This window comes from Podarcis gaigeae (assembly GCF_964106915.1).
Source record: "Podarcis gaigeae genome assembly, chromosome: 13".
NCBI classification, from domain to species: Eukaryota; Metazoa; Chordata; class Lepidosauria; order Squamata; family Lacertidae; genus Podarcis; species Podarcis gaigeae.
Genome location: NC_139689.1, coordinates 50,006,931 through 50,027,321, shown reverse-complemented (window position 1 = coordinate 50,027,321; position 20,391 = coordinate 50,006,931). Strand labels below are relative to the sequence as shown.

The 20,391-nt window shown below is 43.5% G+C and overlaps 1 protein-coding gene across 3 annotated transcripts in view; it reads right to left on the bottom strand.

Annotated features, from left to right (window-relative positions):
• The window catches only part of VSTM2A (V-set and transmembrane domain containing 2A), a 40,707-nt gene extending 20,807 nt beyond the window's left edge, over positions 1-19,900 (bottom strand). For 2 of the 3 annotated variants that reach the window (XM_083709918.1, XM_083709917.1), the window contains exons 1-4: positions 19,148-19,900; positions 16,899-17,050; positions 13,754-13,792; positions 7,155-7,488 (exon numbers count right to left, since the gene is read on the bottom strand). In XM_083709918.1, the coding sequence (XP_083566044.1) occupies positions 7,155-7,488; positions 13,754-13,792; positions 16,899-17,050; positions 19,148-19,223 (601 nt within the window). In that variant the 5' untranslated portion in view covers positions 19,224-19,900. The remainder of the gene's footprint in view (positions 1-7,154; positions 7,489-13,753; positions 13,793-16,898; positions 17,051-19,147) is intronic. The other variant, XM_083709916.1, reaches the window with a different exon arrangement.
• Positions 19,901-20,391: the final 491 nt, after the last annotated feature.

Below are 20,391 nucleotides of genomic sequence, written 5' to 3'. Positions count from 1 at the left end.
ACAAAAAGCACCTAGAGTAAGTTCAAACAAAGCAAAGAAAGCCAGGTTTTGTCTTAATCTCTCCAAGAGAACTGGAACGGGACAAGAGAATGAGATAGGAGCCTTTGAATGCACTGTAATTGCATACAGAGGTGGGATTGTCTCGAGTTCTGTTGAAATCTGTGTGGCTGTTTCAGTTCATCTTTTCCTCAGTGCTTTCTAGACATGAGGTGAAAATAAACAGTGTATCCCCTTTCCCCAGTTGTCTGAATGATAGGGTGGTGTGGGCACAACTCTCAGCTCGCTCTTGAGGGTGAGGCAGGACATGGAGTGATGTGCACCATGCCATACGGCCCTGACTTCTGCTGAGACCACAGCAACAGAGGCTCTTACTTGAGAACAAGGAAGAGACCTTTATTGAGGCGCAGTCTCAATACACAATACACAGCCTCAGTAGCAGCTAAGGAGTCACAGCAGACTTTATGCTCAGGCTGGATGAAAGGAGAGTGTGGTCTCGGCTAGAAGCAGTGCTTCTGCCCTGTGGAGACCAAGCTCGGTGAAAGGAATGTGCAACTATGTAGAAACAACAGAGGTGTCCCAATAGGTTGGCATGCCCAACTGCCAAGCTTCTAAAGATGGGACAAGGTGGGCTTACATGTGAAAGTCTCATGCCTTGTAAATAATAATAATAATAATAATAATAATAATAATAATAATAATAATAATAATAATTTATTATTTGTGAGGTGTCCAAGAGCTTACAGGGTTAATACCTCAAGGGAAAAGACGTCCTGTCCCCGGGGTGCGCTTCACCTACGAATGTGAACTTACTTTCACTTTCTGTTTTGGCTGCAAAGGAGAGGCAACATGCCGTCGCTCTCTCCTGGCTGTTATTTTATTTTTGCTGCTGTACATTAAAGCTTCATAGAATAGAAGAAGCTGTGTACGAGAGTTTTACTGCCGTGCTGACAAAGCCTTACACACCAACACGCTGCTACTGGAAAACTCTGTTGTAGCCGGGAGAAGCAGAATGACTCAGCACCATGCAGCGAAAGTGTGCTGGACGCCATTGCATTTCCAGAAGAAGATGGGTCTGACAGTCAAAACAGACAAGTCAGTTCCCAGTTTCACTCAACATTATTTATAACCGACCCATCTGGCTGGGTTTCCCCAGCCACTCTGGGCGGCTCCCAGTAGAATATTAAAAACACAATACAGGATTAAACCTTAAAAACTTCCCTAAATAGGGCTGCCTTCAGATGTCTTTTAAAAGTAGGATAGTTGCTTATTTCCTTGACATCTGATGGGAGGGCGTTCCACAGGGCAGGAGCCACTACCGAGAAGGCCCTCTGCCTGGTTTCCTGTAGCCTCACTTTTCTCGGTGAGGGAACCACCAGAAGGCCCTCGGCACCGGATCTCAGAACGATGGGGGTGGAGACTTGTAAGACTGTGAAGCTTGCAGATACTCATTGCATTGGGGGAGGGGGCTCCCTTCCTAGTGACAGGAGTACTGCTGCGTCCTGGGCAACTAGGCTGTGCCCTCCCCTTCTGACTCTGGTTCCTCTACCCTGAATGGTTGATTGATGCTCTTCCTGGATTCTAGGGAGTCTTGTTTCCCACATCCATAACAGCTATATGCTGTGGGAGTACCAGTCTTCTCCAGTCTCTATCCCACCCCCCCATATTATCCTCCTGTTCCTCCTCCTCCTCCTCCATCTCAGCCTGCCACTTGACGCCTGAGCCCAGTGGCACCTATAGAATCACAGAATTGGAAAGGACCCTGAAGGTCATTGAGTCGAACCCCCTGGAATGCCAGAATCTCAAGTAAAGCATCGCTGACAGATGGGCTTAGAACCCTCTGCTTAGAAACCTCCAAGGAAGGAGAGTGGTGCATGGCTCCTTATAGCCAGCATCACTGCACCCATCCTCATGTCATAGAAGTGGTAGTGTAAGTATCACTTCTCACTTCGGGACCAAGTAGGGATGTTTTGCTTGCCCTCTCGGTTGGCATATGATGCGTTCCCCTCTCCCCGCCCATTCCTCTTTACTGTACCTGAGAGAAATGATTGCAGTAAAGGACCCCTGGATGGTTAAGTCCAGTCAAGGGTGACTATGGGGTGTGGCGCTCATCTTGCTTCAGGCCGAGGGAACCCTTCATTTGCAAATTCCTGCAGCAGACAACTTATTCCTATTGCTACTTCAGGTCTTCTCTAAACCTAGACTACTGCAATCTTCTCTGCTGTGCCCTTTTGTTGTCTCTTGTTGGATCTCCTTACATCTATCCAGCATTCTGCTGTCACGTCTCCCATTGCTCTGATCATGTGACACCTTAAATCCCCACATTGGTATCCTCTCCACTTCCAGATCTGGCAAAACTGCCTGTCCTTACCTTCAAAGTCCACCATGGTCTTCTGTCTCCCCTCACTTCATCTCTCTACTCTTATACCCTAATATATCTCTTTGCTTTTCCCAACTCCACTGCTGACCATCATGGCAGTCTGCAGTTCCCCCAGAAGACCTCATCCTTCCACCTTTGCCACCTCATCTTTTCGGAACCACCTTTGAAAACACCTGCACGATGCAACTTCTCTCACTCATTCAAATCCTTCTTGGAAACTACCTTTTTCCATCGAGCCTTTGACACAACCTGTGCAACTATGCCAAAGCACATGCTGCTGAAACAGCCATGTACTTTTCTGACCCTCTCTTCCTCTCTTGCCTCTTGTTGAAATTTAGAGATTGCAAGCTCCCAAGGGCAAGGATTGGCTCTTCTACTCTATAAAGTCTCACACGCACTGATGCACACTACAGAAATAAATATGAACAACATAAAATCACTCTTTAATAGACATAAGAATTCAGGAACTGAGTTTTAGCAAGAATATATATTCCTTCCTTTTCCTCTTTCAGGGCCGGTATCAAGGCTTGGCATGTTTATGCCCACTACCAGGAACCAACATAGGAACTGCTGCAGTGAGGATATAGATTCATTGAGGGGGCAGGACCATGGAGGCTGTTCAAAGACCTTCTAAAAGCTGGAATCAACATTATCCGGGGAAGGGGGTGTATAGCAGTAGGAAAAGCAGAGGCAAGAGCTATCGGTGGGTAGTAGTCCATAGCTGTCAACTTTTCCCTTTCCTTGCAAGGAATCCTATTCAGAATAAGGGAATTTCCCTTTAAAAAAGGGAAAAGTTGACAGCTATGGTAGTAGTCATTGTAGTCGTATGGACCCTCCATTTACGGTAGCATCATACCTGACTACCAGATACTGGGGACAAACTGTGCAGAATGACTGCTGTATGTTTAGTAAGGCCCTATGGTGTGTTGGCCAACTCCATTTGCTGTAATCTAGCTAAATAAAATAGAAGAGGTGGTAACTCTGAACAGCCTGCCCATTTGGATTAGGTTTTCCTTTAGAATGAAAAATACTTTGTGATGTTTTAACTTCATTCAAGAGCAGATGCTACATTTTATTAACGCTGGGTGAAAACTACTTGGCTTTTCATAAATATTTTCCACGAAATCTTTTCTTTAAAAAACTTCTTAAGCTAAAAGATATTCAGTGCAGCCCTGTATTTTACCCCCCCTCTGCCCAACACCCAAACAAAGCATCTTGTAGTTCACAGTAGGATAACTATTTGTAGAAATGAATTATTATGTATATTCTGCCTCTTTCTGCAACAGGGATACAAGGCTCACAACTCAAAATACTACACAACTGAATAGTTCTCCTTTACAATTCCCACAGAAACATAAGGATGCTACACAAAATCTTAAATAAAAGCTAAGGGAGAGGGGGGATCTAAAAGTTAGTGTCAGGTAAAGAATAAAAATTCCTGATGAAACAAGCTTTAATCTGGAAAAGTGCAAAAAAATTATGATTGAATATTTATGAAACGGGAGGGAGAAATCTCCCCTACTACTAATTGTTAATCTCTCCTTCAGGGATTGGAAACCTCCAGTCTGTAGGCAAATCTTGGTGCACCATCTCCCAAAACCACGCCCACCTGTCAATCATCTGATCTCACTAAGTGACATCAGCTGATGGGTGGGGTTCAATCCTGCTGGGTCCTGCTTTGCCAGTAGACCCCTGCAGAGAACAACACTGAACCTTCTGTTCATCGACTGATGAACGGAAAGTTCAATCTTTCTGGGTGCCTCTTCAACAGCACATTTCCAGTAAAGAACAGGCTGGCAAAGCAAACCTCTCTGCCTGCCCTGTAGGTCAACTCTGGTAGGTGGGTGATACCACCCCCATACCAATCATCTGGCATCATTGTCACATCAAATGACTGACAGGTGGGTGGTCCTGCCCATGTGTCAGAATTGGCCCTCAGAAGACCAAGATCTGGTCCACCCTACGCTGATCATAGTTCTCAGTTCCCTTCAAGTTCAGAGTAAGATCTTCCACAGTTGCCTCATTTTTTGTTCACTCAAAATTCAAGACAATTCTTTCCGATATTATGAATAAAACAAGAAAGTTCATTTACATGAATTTTGTGATCCATTTCTGTATTTTTAGAGGTGCATTTGTTAGATGTGTTGGCAGGAAATGCCAGATGGAACTCTGAAATTTGCTCTAGAGTGATAATGCTTGAGACCTGCCTGGACGGTGCTGAGTTTCACAAATACTCCCCTTCAGCGAGGAGCGTCACAACTTCGTGTGCTTGAGGAGGAACCAAAAGATCAGTGAGTTAAATGATCTACTGCAATGCGTCACCATCCACATGTCAGATCCTCACGGACCAAACCCCTCTGTCTAGACCACAATGCTGCTGAGAAAGCTTACACGCAACAGTGAATCACTTTGAAACCTGCCAGTTGAAGCTGAGCCAGTAAAAAAACAACACGAAGCCACATGCTTCAAGGGGAAATAACCCTTAATCATTTGTCGATACAACATGCAAAGCTTCTACATGACCCACTCTATGAATGGCAACAAAGACCTTGACTATGATCATAACCCACCTGCTTCTAAGGGGGTTCAAGATGCTGCCATTTACTATTTCCTTGTCTCTTCTCTTGTTTTGCACTTCCTTCTACTTTATTATTATTGCTGCAACTATTTACATTTAGAGGCCCACAGTTTCTATCTATGTTGCTCTGTTTGGTGTCACAATAAAACTATTGCCCAGCTGTGAATATTGGAGGATGTTTGCTGAATAACCACCATCTAACACTCTTTCCTGAGCTGCAGGAAAATGTTGGCAAATCAAAGTATTTAATTTCGCTTGTTCAAAAGAATTCTTGTAGATGGGTCACCTTGCTATGTATCCACACCAATAGTTGCAAACAGTGAGATATAGATCTGTCTATATTTGATTACACCATAAGCCCTCGGTGCTCTCTTGTCAAATGGAAACCAAAGTCTCTAGCAGTGTCCTTGCAACTTGTCACCGCCAGTGGGAGCACAGAATATGAGTATATAAAAGTGGTGTTTCTGCCATGTAGCCTTGTATCAACGAGACATTTAAGGCATTTGTAGGCATTCATAGAATCATACATGTCCTTAAAGCAAGACATAGTCCTCAGCACCATATTGAATTTGATCTGCCTGGAGAAAATAACCAAAATAATATTTAACTTGCACATTTGTCTTATCAGAACATGTATTGCCGCTGGGGTGTTTTACAGTGTTGGAGAGAGAGGAAAAATGCTTGTTTTCATCAATCCACAGCAGAGTCTTTTTATATTTCCCCCTTCTGTTGCTAGGTTTCCTCTTAAATTCCATCTGACCGCAGGGCAGCACACCAGCAAATGTACTGCTGTGTACATTCACGTCTCGTCTGTTCATTCAACACTATGGAAATCCACATCTCAGTTCCCATATGCCTACAAATGAGGCATTGCTGTGATCAGTGCTACTGTTGTCATTGTTAGTTATCTCTATCATCTTACTGTACTTATAACAATTGTGTAAGATGGGTCAATATTATTATTCCCAGTAGCCTACTTAAAAAGGCCTCCTAGCCTACTCATGCCAAAGGCATCATGATTCATCGCTCAGTCTCTTAGTCGTAAAGCTACCCCAACTCTCCACACTTCCACACCCAGTCAGAAATCTGGGGGAACTTTGGAGTGGTCAAATTCTCCTCGCCATTTGGCAGAATGACACAAGACTGGCTTACCTAGTGGTTTCATGCAGGTAAGCAGACAGGATGTCCACATTAATTCAATTTCCAAAACTGAGGAATTACATCCAAAGGTGATGAGGGAATTGATATTTATATTTGGAAGAGTGCTACATTCCAAAATATAAATGCCTTTACGGTTTCCCTCTCTCTCTCTTTCTCCATTTGATGTTCATTTGATATCTAGACGCATTTTATCTCTAAATGCTTGTTTACTATCAATAAGCAAGTATTTAGAGAAAACCACCCCTACTTATAGACCACTATGACAAATGCAGCCCCCCAGCCATGTTTGATGGTCCACCAGGACTAAACCTCCTTGGCTTTGTTGCCTGCACGAGACTTCAAAAACAAGGAGAGTGGCCAAGCAGTAGGCAGGAAACAGCACATAGCTGGCAGATTGCAATTTAGTGAGTCACACAATGTGCAGCTTAGTCCTATAGAGACACCAAGGAAACTAAGAGAAAGAAAAGAAAAGAAAGGTGGTGGGAGAAATAATAGTAATAATAGTTTAGTAATAATAGTAATAATAGTTTTTTTAGCACCTTTGAATAAAACTCCTCTTGCTTTGGGCCTTGATATTTATTTATATTCTCTATTAAAACCTTTGCTTAGGTCACTGAGATGTGCTACCTTGCAATTTCTTTGAATTAAACCTACATAATTTGTGAGTGATCAAGCCATGTATTGAGGCCTTCTAGGCACTTGACAATCCCTCCTTTCTGTCCTATTTTTTTTGCAATCCCCCAAAGGCATCCATACATACATGGCTCATGGGCTACGTGCATCTAACTTGGTGGATAACAAGCTGTGTAGTCCTGGTGAAAACATAAGGGCACTTTTTGTCTTTTATAGTCAGGAGTACAAAAGTATGGATTTTTGTACAATGTGTTTTCCTAACTGTGCTTCAGGTGTAAGAAAGTGCATATCATGTTTTTGTCCAGTAACCAGCCTTTCCCTCCTCCTTTTTATTTTTTAAAACATCACACGTTGCAAAGCCATTAGCAACAAAATCCTTCAAGTGCTCAAAATAGTTACGCATACCTGATTGTGGGCTTTGTTTGGGGATTTTGGCATCTGCTGGAGGGCTGGAGGTGGGGCGCATACGTTGGCTGGCAGAGTTATGGATGCTACTGGGGATGGCTGCTGAGATGTTTTTACGAGGTTTATCCTGTAGCCACATTGGGGAAGCTTCAAAGGCCTGCATTCGTCGGGTGTGGCTGTTTGCATTGACCTTGAGATAGGCCTGGACTTTGTATTCCTGGAGGTCTCCATAATTGGCGTCAATCACTCTGCACTCATACAACCCTTCATCCTTTTTCCTGACTTTGGAGATCTGCAGTTTGTGGGAGATGTCGTTCCCTTGTACTTTCACTGTCTGCAAAATTTCCAGAAACAACATATCACATCAGACGTTGCCACCAGCAGGTGTTCCAACCATCATCTAGAGAAGGAGCAGCTGCAGGAATGGTGATTCCCTTCTCTCTATCAGAAACAATTCTACTCTGGCTTCCAATTGCCCCAAGACTGTAGAACCGAAGAGAAAGCAAATTCTGCCCCCCACCCATTGCCCAGAGGACTAAGGGTTTTTGGGTTCTGCATGTGTTGGAGGTGAGTAACTATTCTGCAGAGGAGGAAATTCTATTTTCTGGGGATTTTTTTTTAAAGTACCTCTAGATACCTCACGTACCTCTCCTCCCCAGGAGAATATTTGGAAAAATGGTCCCTCCCGTTTCACCATCCATGCATGCTGGGTGCAACTCTAGATCTATCAGTATTTAATGTTATTTTAACATCATTGAGGGAAGCCATAGGTGTGCCCCTATACTTCCCAGTCCTCTCCTATTGCATTGCTTCCTTCACCCATTAAAATAGATTGTTTAATTCAACATTAAGTGAAACAGCATTTCTAAAAAAAGGATAGTTCTAAGAATTCACCCACAAAAATATTTGGCTGCCTCCCTCCCCCACTGTCTACAAATAGGTGTGAGTTTGTTGGTTGTCTTTATAGGGTAGTGTTGATATTTTCTGAATGTGTTGTAAACTGCTTTGAGGTGGGGGGTATATAAAATAAATGCAGAATAAATATATAAACCTTTCTGACAATATAAAAATATTTAGTATTGACATAACATTTTCTTCAGTGTACAAAGCCCTTCACATTTTTTGTCTTTCCAAATTCTTTTATCAGTTCTGTGTAAAGTAGGCTGGCATCCTTATTATTCCCCCATTGCAGATGGTGGGATGAGTTTTGTAATGTGAGATGATGGCTTTGGCCAAGACCACCTAGTGGGTTCATAATTAAAGCAAGATGCTAAGCAATATTGTATCTAAAAAAAGAACACTAAAGAGCATCTGCCCCAGACACAAACTGGACAGGGAGGGGGCCAAACAGGCACTAAAGGTCATGTAGTGATTAGGTAAGTTGTTAAAATAGTGGCTGACGTGTCAAAAATCAACTGCAGACTGAATGTGGGCAGCAGGCAGGACAGAGTGGTACCACGGCAATTTCTCATTTGCCCTATACTTGCCGGCTAGGACTCTACATCACATTCAGCCATTGAAAATGGCCAGGTGCAGGGAGAGAAATTATACATATCATTCTGTTAACTATCACTGATTGGATAGTGACCTTTGAGAGGCATTTTGCACAATAGCTTCCCAGCAGGAGGAGCTATTATGAGCTATGACAACTCTGCATTTGAGCAAAAGGACCCTTAAATGTCCAAAACCAGTCTTAATCTCACAAAGATTATTTTGTTCAATATGTCATATATCCATTTCCAGGCATGTCTAGTTATAGCATTGATTTGAACTTCACAATCCAGAACTCTTAACTTCTGAGTCAGGGGTGAGGAAGACCTATTGGGGACCGCATGCGAATGGTGGACTGGGCCAGAACGCCTCACTCATCCATACAAATGCATGCCCATTCACACTCTTCCATCCATGTGCTCTTTCTCACTCCTTTTCTCCCTCCCACCTCATCTCCCTCTCCCTCTCTCTGCTTTTCTCTTTCTCCCTTCCATCTTAGCATTTTTTAAAGTCCAGAAAGGGCCCCCCATGCAACAATCAGGCTTTTCTAAAGCTACCCTTCACACACACTGCAGCTTTTTTGAAGCCTAATTGCAGTGCAAAAACAGTGCTCAAGGCCAGCTAGGATGGTGCCATGGGATGAAAGTTCCCCACCTACTCTGGGAGGAATGTCAATGCTCAATGATATCTAGCTATGTGGAATTTGGGAAGACAAAGAACTTAACTCTCCATAAAGGCGTTGGACCAGCAAAATCCATATAGATAATAGGGCTTTATTTATAGTTTTATTTTGATAGCATAGCATTCATTCACCTCTTGCTCTTATCTTCTTTCCCTCTATCCTTCTTGCCCTCTAAACTCTATGCTTCTAATTAATGGCTTTTAAAATAAATCAACGTTTTTCCAGAGAGCTCTTTTCAAACATGCATTTGTCTCCTCCTTCTACTAAGCCTGCTTTTAATTAGAGGGCTAAATTGGCTCACTTAGCCTTGAAACCAGATGTTCAGGGGCCACATTCTCTTCTGGGCAGGCAAATGTGTGCAAATTTTACCTTTGCACTGTAGGCTGGCTTCTAGAAATGCTCTCACAAACCTTTCTGCCCTCCGTCCAGGTAAAGAAAAAAGAGAGGCATTGCCAGAGCTTGCACTCTTGCAGGGTGAAGCGGGACCAGCGATGGCATGTTGCCTGGGGAAAATAGGTGGAGCGTGGGGAGAATTTTGAATGTCAGATAAAGAGGCCAAGAGGAGCAAGATTGGCCCTCAAGCCTGGGGTCCAACACACCTGCTTTATTCCACCAATATCCTTTCTTTAAAGATAGCAACTGGTGCAGCAAGGGACAGGGATCTGATTGGAACTACGCTGCTGGGAGGGGGGTTAGTATTCCTTCTGACCATCTTCCTGACCAAAACTGTTCTCCTGAAGCTACCAAGTGTGCCACAGGCAAATGATAATTTGGGAGGTAATTTTTATTAAGAAAATTACACTGGGGGGTGGGGAGTGAGCATCACCTACCACCAGTTCCCAAGTCTTGATCTGATCCCCACAGGCTGATCTTAGGGGGTTTATTTGGGGTGGGAGGGATGACTCCACCTCACAGCTCCCTCCTCTCACATCTGGTCCTAGTTCCCATTGATAGCAGCGATAGTTAAGTTATACACAACTGCCTTCTTCCATTGATCTCTGTGGGAGCAGTAGGCCTAACCCATGGGTAGGCAAACTAAGGCCCAGGGGCCGAATCCAGCCCAATCGCCTTCTAAATCCAGCCTGAGGACAGTCCAGGAATCAGTGTGTTTTTACATGAGTAGAATGAGTGCTTTTATTTAAAATGCATCTCTGGGTTATTTGTGGGGCCTGTCTGGTGTTTTTACATGAGTAGAATATGTGCTTTTATTTGAAATGCATCTCTGGGTTATTTGTGCGGCATAGGAATTCATTATTTTTTTCAAAATACAATCCAACCCCCCCACAAAGTCTGAGGGACAGTGGACTGGCCCCCTGCTGAAAAAGTTTGCTGACCCCTGGCCTAACCAATGTGTTCTGTCTTGGAGTTAAATCCCACAATATCCTATGGCATACCCTTCAACATTTCTTTGATGAAAATTGGGATGTCCCATTCCATAATGATAATTTTACTATTTATACCCCACACATCTTACTGGGTTGCCACAGCCAGTCTGGGCTACTTCCAACATATATAAAACCATAATAAAACATTAAAATGACATCCCTATACAGGATTGCCTTCAGACGGCTCAGGGGTCAGACAACTCCATACCCTCCAACATTTATCCAATGAAAATAGGGACATTCTAAGGATAAGTGGGACATTCCAGGATTAAATCAGAAACCTTTTCTAAATCAGGCATTTCTAAATCAGTGACGTTCCTGGAAAATAGGGACACTTGGAGGGTCTGGTATGGGACTTACACTCAGGCCAGCCTGCCTAGAACTGCAGTCTTAGTTACAACTAACTTTACCAGACTGGTCCAAAAGCTCAATCAATGTTTAATGCAGGATCCAATTTCCAGTGTGCCAGAGGAGTCGCCTGCCCCTCAACAGCACTACACAGTCATCATCTGTCATTGGACCAAGTTGGTGGAATATGGGATCAGAACGGCTACTGAATTTCCCTTGCCTAAAGTGACATTTTGTCCTTTTGGTCAGGAGAACTCAGGATGAGTATGCAAAGAATTTTAAGGATGTGAAAGGATCTTTGAGTGCATTATTTTTCCTGGGGTGAGGGGTAGGGATATTGCACATCTCCAATATCCCCATCCTTAAACATTTTCTTTCTGGTTTTAATTGCTTTAATTGCTGCTGTGAGTCATACTGAAAGCAAACAAGTAGTATAGATGTTAAAAGCTAATGTGACTAAGCAAAAAACACCGCCCAAATAAAGCTGGGCCAAAAGTTCTTAGTGGAGAATGTGGGGCTGGAAGGAGGGTTGGAAGGTCAGTAGACAAGAGGAAACCCCCCCCCCTCCTCTGCCTCACCTTTTTTGTAGTGCCAACAGTTCCAAGTTTACACAATTCTCTTTCTAAGAACACTTGCAATCATATAACATCATCCCATGGGGTTGGGGAGGGATGACGGTGACTGGCAGGCACTGAGAGAAATGTTGCCACTGGTGGAAAGGCCCAATTTTTGATCTCCTCATCTTAATCACTACTTTCCCGTTTTCCCACCCAAGAAGACTGCAGCAAATTTTGGGGGGAGAGGCATTTCAACTCAGTGCTACAGAAACTTGCAGGCATGAGATTGTCCAAAGCGTGGGGGATAGGGATGTCAGGGTTAATAAAAAGCTTGGCAATCTGGAGTCTACTGGGTTTTAAAGGTTTTGGTGGGTCTCAAGTTCTGTATGCTTCAATTAATACAAGAACACCTGGAATCTACTCTCTCCCTCCATTATTAAGGTGTTTTTTTTGTGTTTCCCGCATAGTTCCATGGCATTGTAGCACTTTGAAAATCACTTTCCTATATTTATTTAATTGCATTTCAGCTAAGTAATAAAATAATATTGAGGGAAAGAAAGAAAATCTAGGTCCTACATGTTCCTCAGTTCTTGGTAATAATGATTAAAGAAACACAGAGTATTCTGAAGGGCTTGTTTTTTGTCATGCTGGGCAAAAATTCCTGGGTTACTGGGTTTTAATGGTTTTGGTGGGTCTCAAGTTCTGTATGCTTCAATTAATACAAGAACACCTGGAATCTACTCTCTCCCTCCATTATTAAGGTTTTTTGTGTGTGTTTCCCGCATAGTTCCATGGCATTGTAGCACTTTGAAAATCACTTTCCTATATTTATTTAATTGCATTTCAGCTAAGTAATAAAATAATATTGAGGGAAAGAAAGAAAATCTAGGTCCTACATGTTCCTCAGTTCTTGGTAATAATGATTAAAGAAATACAGAGTATTCTGAAGGGCTTGTTATTTGTCATGCTGGGCAAAAATTCCATTAAGGTTATTGAAAGTGTGATGTGTGGTTCCAAAAACAAAAAAGGCTGTTTTCTGTAGCAATTTTCTTTTTAAGTACCCATATTCATTTTTTTAAAAAAAACAACACACACACACACAAAAGGATTTTTCTTCTTCGCTGTGTTGTGTGTTTATGCTTGGAGGGGGTTGGGGTTGGGGACAATAGGTTCTATCACATGACCAGATTTAAAGGCACACTGCTTTTATCTTTTCTTACTAGTTCATATGCTGTAAGGGTTCTAGATCTGCACATTGTCAAACTGAACTTTTGACCCCATTTTGGAACCTGTGTGAAAGCAAAGAATTCCTTATGGGACAGAAGAGGTAAATAAAATAAAAATAGGCACCTATGTGCTCACTGCATTCTCCCTGATATGCCGTTGTAAACATGGAGATGGTCTGAGAAGTGGAGAAGTCTCAACCTGAAGCAGTAAGCATGGAAGCCCATGCAGAAGCCTTTATATCTCAACAAACTCCAAGTGAAGTCCCCAGGTATATGGCCAGGAGGGTCTACTGAATCCTGGGGGCATCCACAGCTGCCCTAGGTATTACTTGCAGGTCTCCAGCATGTAATAGGATCAATAATATCCCCTGTGCATGTCTGGCAGGACCATGAATGGAGAGTGTCTTCATTTGCCTGGACTCTCCACAAAACCTCCAGCTCTGGTAGAGGCAAGGGCCACCCACAATTTGACTAACAACACCCATTAATGTTTTCTGTATACAGGAGCATACATTCTCTATCCTAGTCTCCGTTCCCAAAGGGAGCCTTGGATGGCTAACAACATAAAATATAATGAAAACCCAATGTCCAACAATTAAAACGGCGGTTTTTACAAAGCTACAGGGCCTCAAAGGAACCTAGCCCCTTCTAAAGACCTGAACAAATTAAAAGGTTCTTTAAATTCTGCCTCAGCAGGGCCAGGGAAGTGAACCAGCTCATCTGCGCAAAAGAGTGCCAAAGGCTTTGATAACGCCCATGCCCCAAAAGGCACAGGGAAAGCTGCAGAAAATAAATCCCATTCACTAGTCCAGGGCTCATGCATTTTTGGATGGTGGCTAATGAAAAACAGCACAGTAAATGGAAAGTAATTGAATATCTAGCAACAATCTATATTTTGTAATGCACTTACGCTTATCTTTGTTCCATCGTTGTCCAAATCTCTCTCCACCTGTGGGGGAATGGATAACTGTTTTTGCATACTACAGGTGAGGAACCTCCAGCATTAAAGGTTAAATCACTTATTCCCTTCCTTTCCTTGCATGGGGTTTCCCACAGTCTCTGCCTGGACCCACTCTAATTTCTGTCCAGCTTGGTAATAAGCTATGACAACCAGAGCTCAAGCATAGTTTGGTTCGGGAGGGTTTACTGGTGGGAGACAAATGTTCACTCAAAGGCAGTTGAATTGGCTACACAGCTGTGAGATACATCATATCAACAAAAAAAGGCAAATGCTTAGTAGTTTCCTAATGAACTCATTGAAGGAGGGTCCCTAATTGTACTGTGATTGAACATGGCTTAAAATGTGTCTACCGTACCTCCTTCAGTTTCTTTGGCCTATGTGCCACAAAAAGTGGTGGTAGCCATTGACTTAAGGGGAGTTAAGCCAAAGGAATGGACTAACAGGTGTTAATGCTAATAGTCAAGTGGAACCTCCATGTTCAGAGGCCATGTACTGCTAAATATCAGGTCGTGATGACAAAGAATAAGGAAGGTTTTGCCTTTATGCTTTTGAACTTCCCTGATGCCTCTGGTTTGTCATTGTTGGAATCAGGATGCTAGCTAAATTAGATGGCCTGATTCCATGATGCCTGCTGCAGTTCATAATTAATTGATTCAGGATGTAAATTTGCTGAACTTGTACTACACTAATGCATTAGAAACTGGATGCCATGTCCCTAAATTCTTCTGCAACCCAGAATGCCAAAGCAATTCTGCATCTGAATAGAAAATGCTTTGTTATAAACATCCAAGGCCTCATCACTAATGGCAGTTTAGTTAGAAGCAATCAACTGCCTGTAAAAGGTGGTTCTTTAAGGTTTCAGAATATGTAGGCAAGCTTTCAGAAGGTCTGAAGGCTCCGGAGCAAGGGAGCTAAACTATCCCTGAGTTTTTCAGACCAAGCATATGGAAACTCCACATTCTGAAGGACCTATACTTTCTGTCAACCCCATATTGAGTACATTCAGTTAGCCTTCCTTTGCCAGCCTTTGATATATTTTTAGATCATAGCAAGGCCAAAAAGGTTACTTCCAAAAGCCTCAGTATTTAATGCAAATTAGATGCTTTGATTGCTAGAACTCTCACAAAAACAAAGAATGTGGCACAATATTTCATATGAAACGGACAATTTCCCTCTCCTCTGAACATTTCTGCCCAAAGGCTCTGTTTTCAATGCAAATAAGATGCCTAGTTGCATTTTCATCAGATTTTAAATTATTATATAATTTGACCAGCTGAGAAACATGATGGGCAGATAGTAAAATGAATAAATAAAAAGAGAGGAGGGCTCTGCCACTGCTCAAGTCTTCCTTGACTACCCACCAGACTGTCTAGCCCAGACTTCCTCAACCTCGACCCTCCAGATGTTTTTGGCCAAAACTCCCATGATCCCTAGCTCACAGGACCAGTGGTCAGGGATGGATGGGAATTGTAGTCTCCAAACATCTGGAGGGCCGAGGTTGAGGAAGCCTGATCTAGCCTCTGAAGAAGGCTCTCCCAATAGAATGTAGAGCCTTGAGAGATCAGAGCAGCAGCCATAGCAGAAATGAAAATCCTACTTCTGTTCCTTGCATATGTAAAAGCTCCACACCGGAGGGTGTTGGGGTGAGAGAGAGAGAGAGAGAGGGAGGGTGGGACATTGCATGAGGAAGCAGATGTCTGTGTTTGAGGGATGTAAATTTGGGCAGGAGGAACAGTGATCAGAACAGTGACTAAAATATCCCTGAATATATGAGTTCATGTCATAGATCAGCTGCCACAGAGAATTATCTGTCATCCTGTAAGGCAATTAAGATAATTATCTAATTCTCGGCACACTGGAAGGGGCTAAGTTAAGCTGATCACATGTTTGAAATCATCGAAATTGTGGGAACAGCTCACTGGGAAGGAGAAAATAGGCTCATGTTTATGGATTAACCAGGGAACTTGTGAGTTGCAGAGTTCATTTGGGGTACACAGCAATCACCAATCTAAAATGGGCATGATACCTGAACAGGCTATGTGTGGATTTTTGATGTTTGGGTTTCCCCATTTCTTGATCTGTTTCAGTCTGAGGACCATGGGGTAAGACTGAACTTGCCCATAGCTTGTGAGTTTTCTGATGACTAATTGCTGTTGAAATACTACTTAAATAAATGGATTCTTCCTTGGAGAACACTCACATGCTCAGCCTGCCACCTATAGGCAAAATGGGGTTCCTTCCTGTCACATTTAGCCACTGTGCTACATAGTTTGGATGGAGGCTGATCTCTTCACATTTGGCTGTATTTAATGCCTATCGTTGCAGGCAGTCTCGGAAGAGTGAGGTGCCATATTAACAGGTTTATATGTTTGCTTGCCTTCCACAGAAAATTAGTATGAATTCTAAAGCAGTCTGGATACTTCAAATGAATTCTTCAAATAAAAACTTTTGGGGGAGGAGACAGGCTGGAAGGAAATGGAAGGATAGAGATGAGGCAGATTTTCCCCACTGCCTCAGGAATGAAAACAAGCACCATCTGAAGCCAGTGAGATTGTTTCTTGCCAAATAGGAAATAAGGAAGAATTGCTACAAAGGAGGCCTGTTTGATTTCTAGAAATCCTGTCTACAATAGGTTCCCGCAGTGTGTTAGTAAGTATCTCCGCTCCATGTGTTTATCAGTCTGAAACAATGGAGGAGGCAATGAAAATCCCCGAAGGGACAGAATGATAGCAAGCAGAATTATTATTGGGGGGGGGGGAGTCTTTGCAACAGCCTGGGTTGCAAATTCAATCCATTGCTATGATATCTATACTGTGCCTTGTCATTGATGAGAAAAAAAAGAGAAAAGGAAAAGAAAGAATGCATTATCCATGCATATGAATTTATCAACTACCAAAAACCAACTGGAAGGGTTCAAGGTTTTATCCCCTAGTGGTGGCTATTTCCCAATGGATTTCCACTGTTGTAAGATATATTAAGCCTTGGGGGCAAGACTTTCCTTGTCCCCCTGGTCCCCATTTTTTCTCTGCTTTTGGGGAGTGGCTGACTTGCGTAGGATTTCAGGGGCAGCAAATTGATACCTGAGTGCCCTCACCTCTGTTCCAGGGTCTTGGTCCTCAGCTGCCCGTAGAAACCACCACTGGATTTCCAGGTACACTGAGGCAGAGCCACTCTGGAATGCACAAGACATCTCCACATTCTGCCCCTCAGTGGTTGTGACATTTTGAGGGAATTCAGTAAATTTGGCTGCAAAAGAAAAGCATATCTTATTGGGATTCCTCTCCCTCAATTTTCCACCACCTCTCTTTCCTTTTTCCTCCCCCACCCACTCTTAAATTTATCTGCCTTCACTTGCAATCTGATACCTGCTTACGTGGGAGTAAATTCCATTTAATGCACCAGGGCTTATTTACAAGTAAATATGCATAGGCTTAGGCAGGTGCTTTCTAAGCCAAGTCTGAGTTCAGTGGAGCTTACTCACAAGTAAGTATGCACAGGACTGCAGCCCTGTCTCCCTCTCCCTGCCCCTCCTTTTTTCTGAGTCTAATTCTCATTCCTCTTTGCATCCCCATTTTTTTTCTTTTTTCTCAGACCCTTTCCTCCCTCCACCCCTTTATCCCTTACAAACATGTATAAATTGTTTAGTAAGCCTATTTTGCTAATGGACAAATTGAACACCCTTACCAGCATCTCACTGGACTTTGCAAAGTTACAAATAATTACATGCAAATATTCTTAGGAAGGCAGTATTTCAGCATTCTAGCTTAGGGATCTAGGGCAGAACCATTTGGAAAATCAGCTCAGATGATTTATTGTATTTTATGGATGACATTATACCATATTAATTATTAAACATATTGTAGACTACTTGAATGGGGTCCTGTTTGTTTGTTGCATTATGTCTTAATATTTTGAAGAAGTAGCTTGTCATGTGATTATTTATTCTCAATTTCATTTTCTTGTTTTGCTTGCAGTATCAAGCCAAGAAAAGACTTGATCATGTTTAAGTTTAGGAGATTCACAAACAAGAAATACTTTGCCTCTGGCACTTCAGTATGGCAACCCTTTCCAGTTCCATATAGTAGAAGACATGTGTGTTGACAGTCCATTTCAGGATGCCAGCATATATCTTAGTAGAAGTCATAATCATCACAACCTTCTTGATCCACTTTCTACTCATATATGGGGCTTTAAGAATGTGATCCATTCAATCAGCTGTGTGAAACCCTCACTGACAGGATAGACAAAATAATAATAATAGAAATAACAATAATAACTAACAAGAAACACTTTCAGTTTTCAGAAAGAGTCGAATTTATCAGTTTTCCCACTTCTTTCAATTCTATGACGTTACAGGTTGATAGGGGGTAGACTGAAAAGACTGCAAAAATAACCCATGCATATGTGCTAGGTTACGCCCCGGGACTCATAGCAGTGCTATATGAGAAAAAAGCTGCCTTTACTTTTTAAGTACTTAAATTCCAAGTAGGCATATGTGAAAATAAGCCCAGCACCACCAGTCTCCATGTGTGTTTTCTACAGCGTCTCCTTCCGCTCCCCAGCCAGCACTGTATCGCTGCTAGTGATATCTGTTCACCTCATCAGCAGGGAAAGAGATCATATTTCTGCATTCTCAGTCTGTTTCCCCACCACCACCTCAGCCAGCCCTCTCTCCAGAGTTAAAACAAACAAAGCGGCGGAGAACGGCACGGTTGTGGGGTGCAGCATTCGGCATGGATACGATCTATCCATGGTGCTGAAATTATCACTGCAGCCCTCAAAGTCTCCAGCAACTCGAAGGCTTCTGCAGAGCAGGGACTACTTGGAATGCAAGAGGCGCCTTTGACAGAGTGATGGGGAGGGGGGGGTGTGCTTTGTAGAAACACATACTTGCAGACGAAAAGCAAGGTTTAAGAATACGGACCTCAGGGCTCCTGAAAAAATTGGGGAGAGGGGGACAACCCTATGAAAACACTGCACTATTCAAAGCAGACAAGCACATCCCTGTGTCTGTATGAATCTTGAAAACAAGAGTTGGAAGATACACAGTGGCATGCTATTTTCCCCCCACCCCACCCCACCCCCGCTCACGCACAAACATTGCATCTACTCAGCCGGGCTATGTTATGCTCATGTTGGTAGGAGATCGGTTTCATATTCACTTCGGGTGAACTTTTTTCCCCTCCAGTGGGGCGAGAATAAGGCTAAGGCAAAAACGTAGCACGACGTTTTCATTCCACATGGTTTGCCCCCTCCACAAAGATCGCCCTGTCCTGCCCACCACAGACCCTCCGGCTGCAATTTTGGCCAAACACACACACACAAAAACAAGGCAGCTCTTACCTTGGGAAGAAAGTCCTTGCTGAATGTATAATACCGACAAGGAAAGGAATCCAACATAAGCCCAAAAGATCCCCATTATTCCAGAGCGAGAGGGAGGGGGGGGGTCACATCGGGGTAATGCCAAGAAGACGCCGGTTCCCGCAAGGCAAGGCAGGGCAAAGGGTTTTTACAAGGCTATCGGGCGCTGGAGCCCCAGCTGCACCGCTGCCAGCATTCTCCTGGCAAGGCGGGGGGGGGGGGGGGGCAAGATCGGCTTCCGACGGAGAAGGAGAGGCTGGGGGTTCTCGGGTGTCTGGAGTCCGGATCCAGCCCTCCCCGTGGTTGGAGAGCGGATGCTTCCCGGGCGTCTTCCTTCCTTGCTACCTGGCAGCTCCGTCAGCCCCTGCTGCTCAGGACTGCGTGTTGAGCGCCCTCCCTAAACATTCAGCCTGCTTGAAAAGTAGGGAGGGAGAAAGGAGCTTAACTGAGCTTCCAGCACTTCAACTCGCCCCCCCCCTCCCGTTCTCCTCTTCCTGGGAAAGGCTGCGTTTAACGGTGGCTCCTCGGTGGCTTCCCTCGCCCGCTGTCCATGGTGCTGAAAGACGCACGAGAGGGAAGCGACTAATGGAGATGATCACGGAGGGCAGCAGCTTTCATTGAGCTGATGGGGGGAATCTTCCGCCTCCCACCTCAGACTGAGAGGTCAATGCGGTGGTTTCGTAGACGATGGTCTCTCTCTCTCTCTCTCTCTCTCTCCCCCACCCCGACATCTCTCTCAGGCACACATACACACAGAAGGGGAAATATTTAAGAATGAGCGAAGCTTATTCCCTCTCCCCGTTTGGTGTTGTGAATCTGTAAGCCTCAGATTTTTGAAAGGTTTGCTGTATATGCAGTCAATGTTGTTTGTTACATGGGTTCCTCATAGTCGCTTCCCACTGTAGACCAGACACCTGAATTCCAGAATACATGCTTTAGAGTAAACACACACACAGTTTTATGTGCACAACAGCTAAGGTTAGAATCCAGTAATCTCTACATAGATGCCAAAGTTTAATTGGTAGGTAGAACTCAGCAGATCTCATCCCTGGACACTGTTTCTAGACCAATGCTGTATCCTAAAATTTAAGGTAAGGATAAAGAGAACATCTGAGAATGTTCCCAGTGTCTCCCTTCACCTTTAAACAACTTCAAGCAACCTTTGAATCCAAGGTATTTCCAGGCAGACTTGAATACTAGCATCTCTTCTCAAATTTAAATCCCCA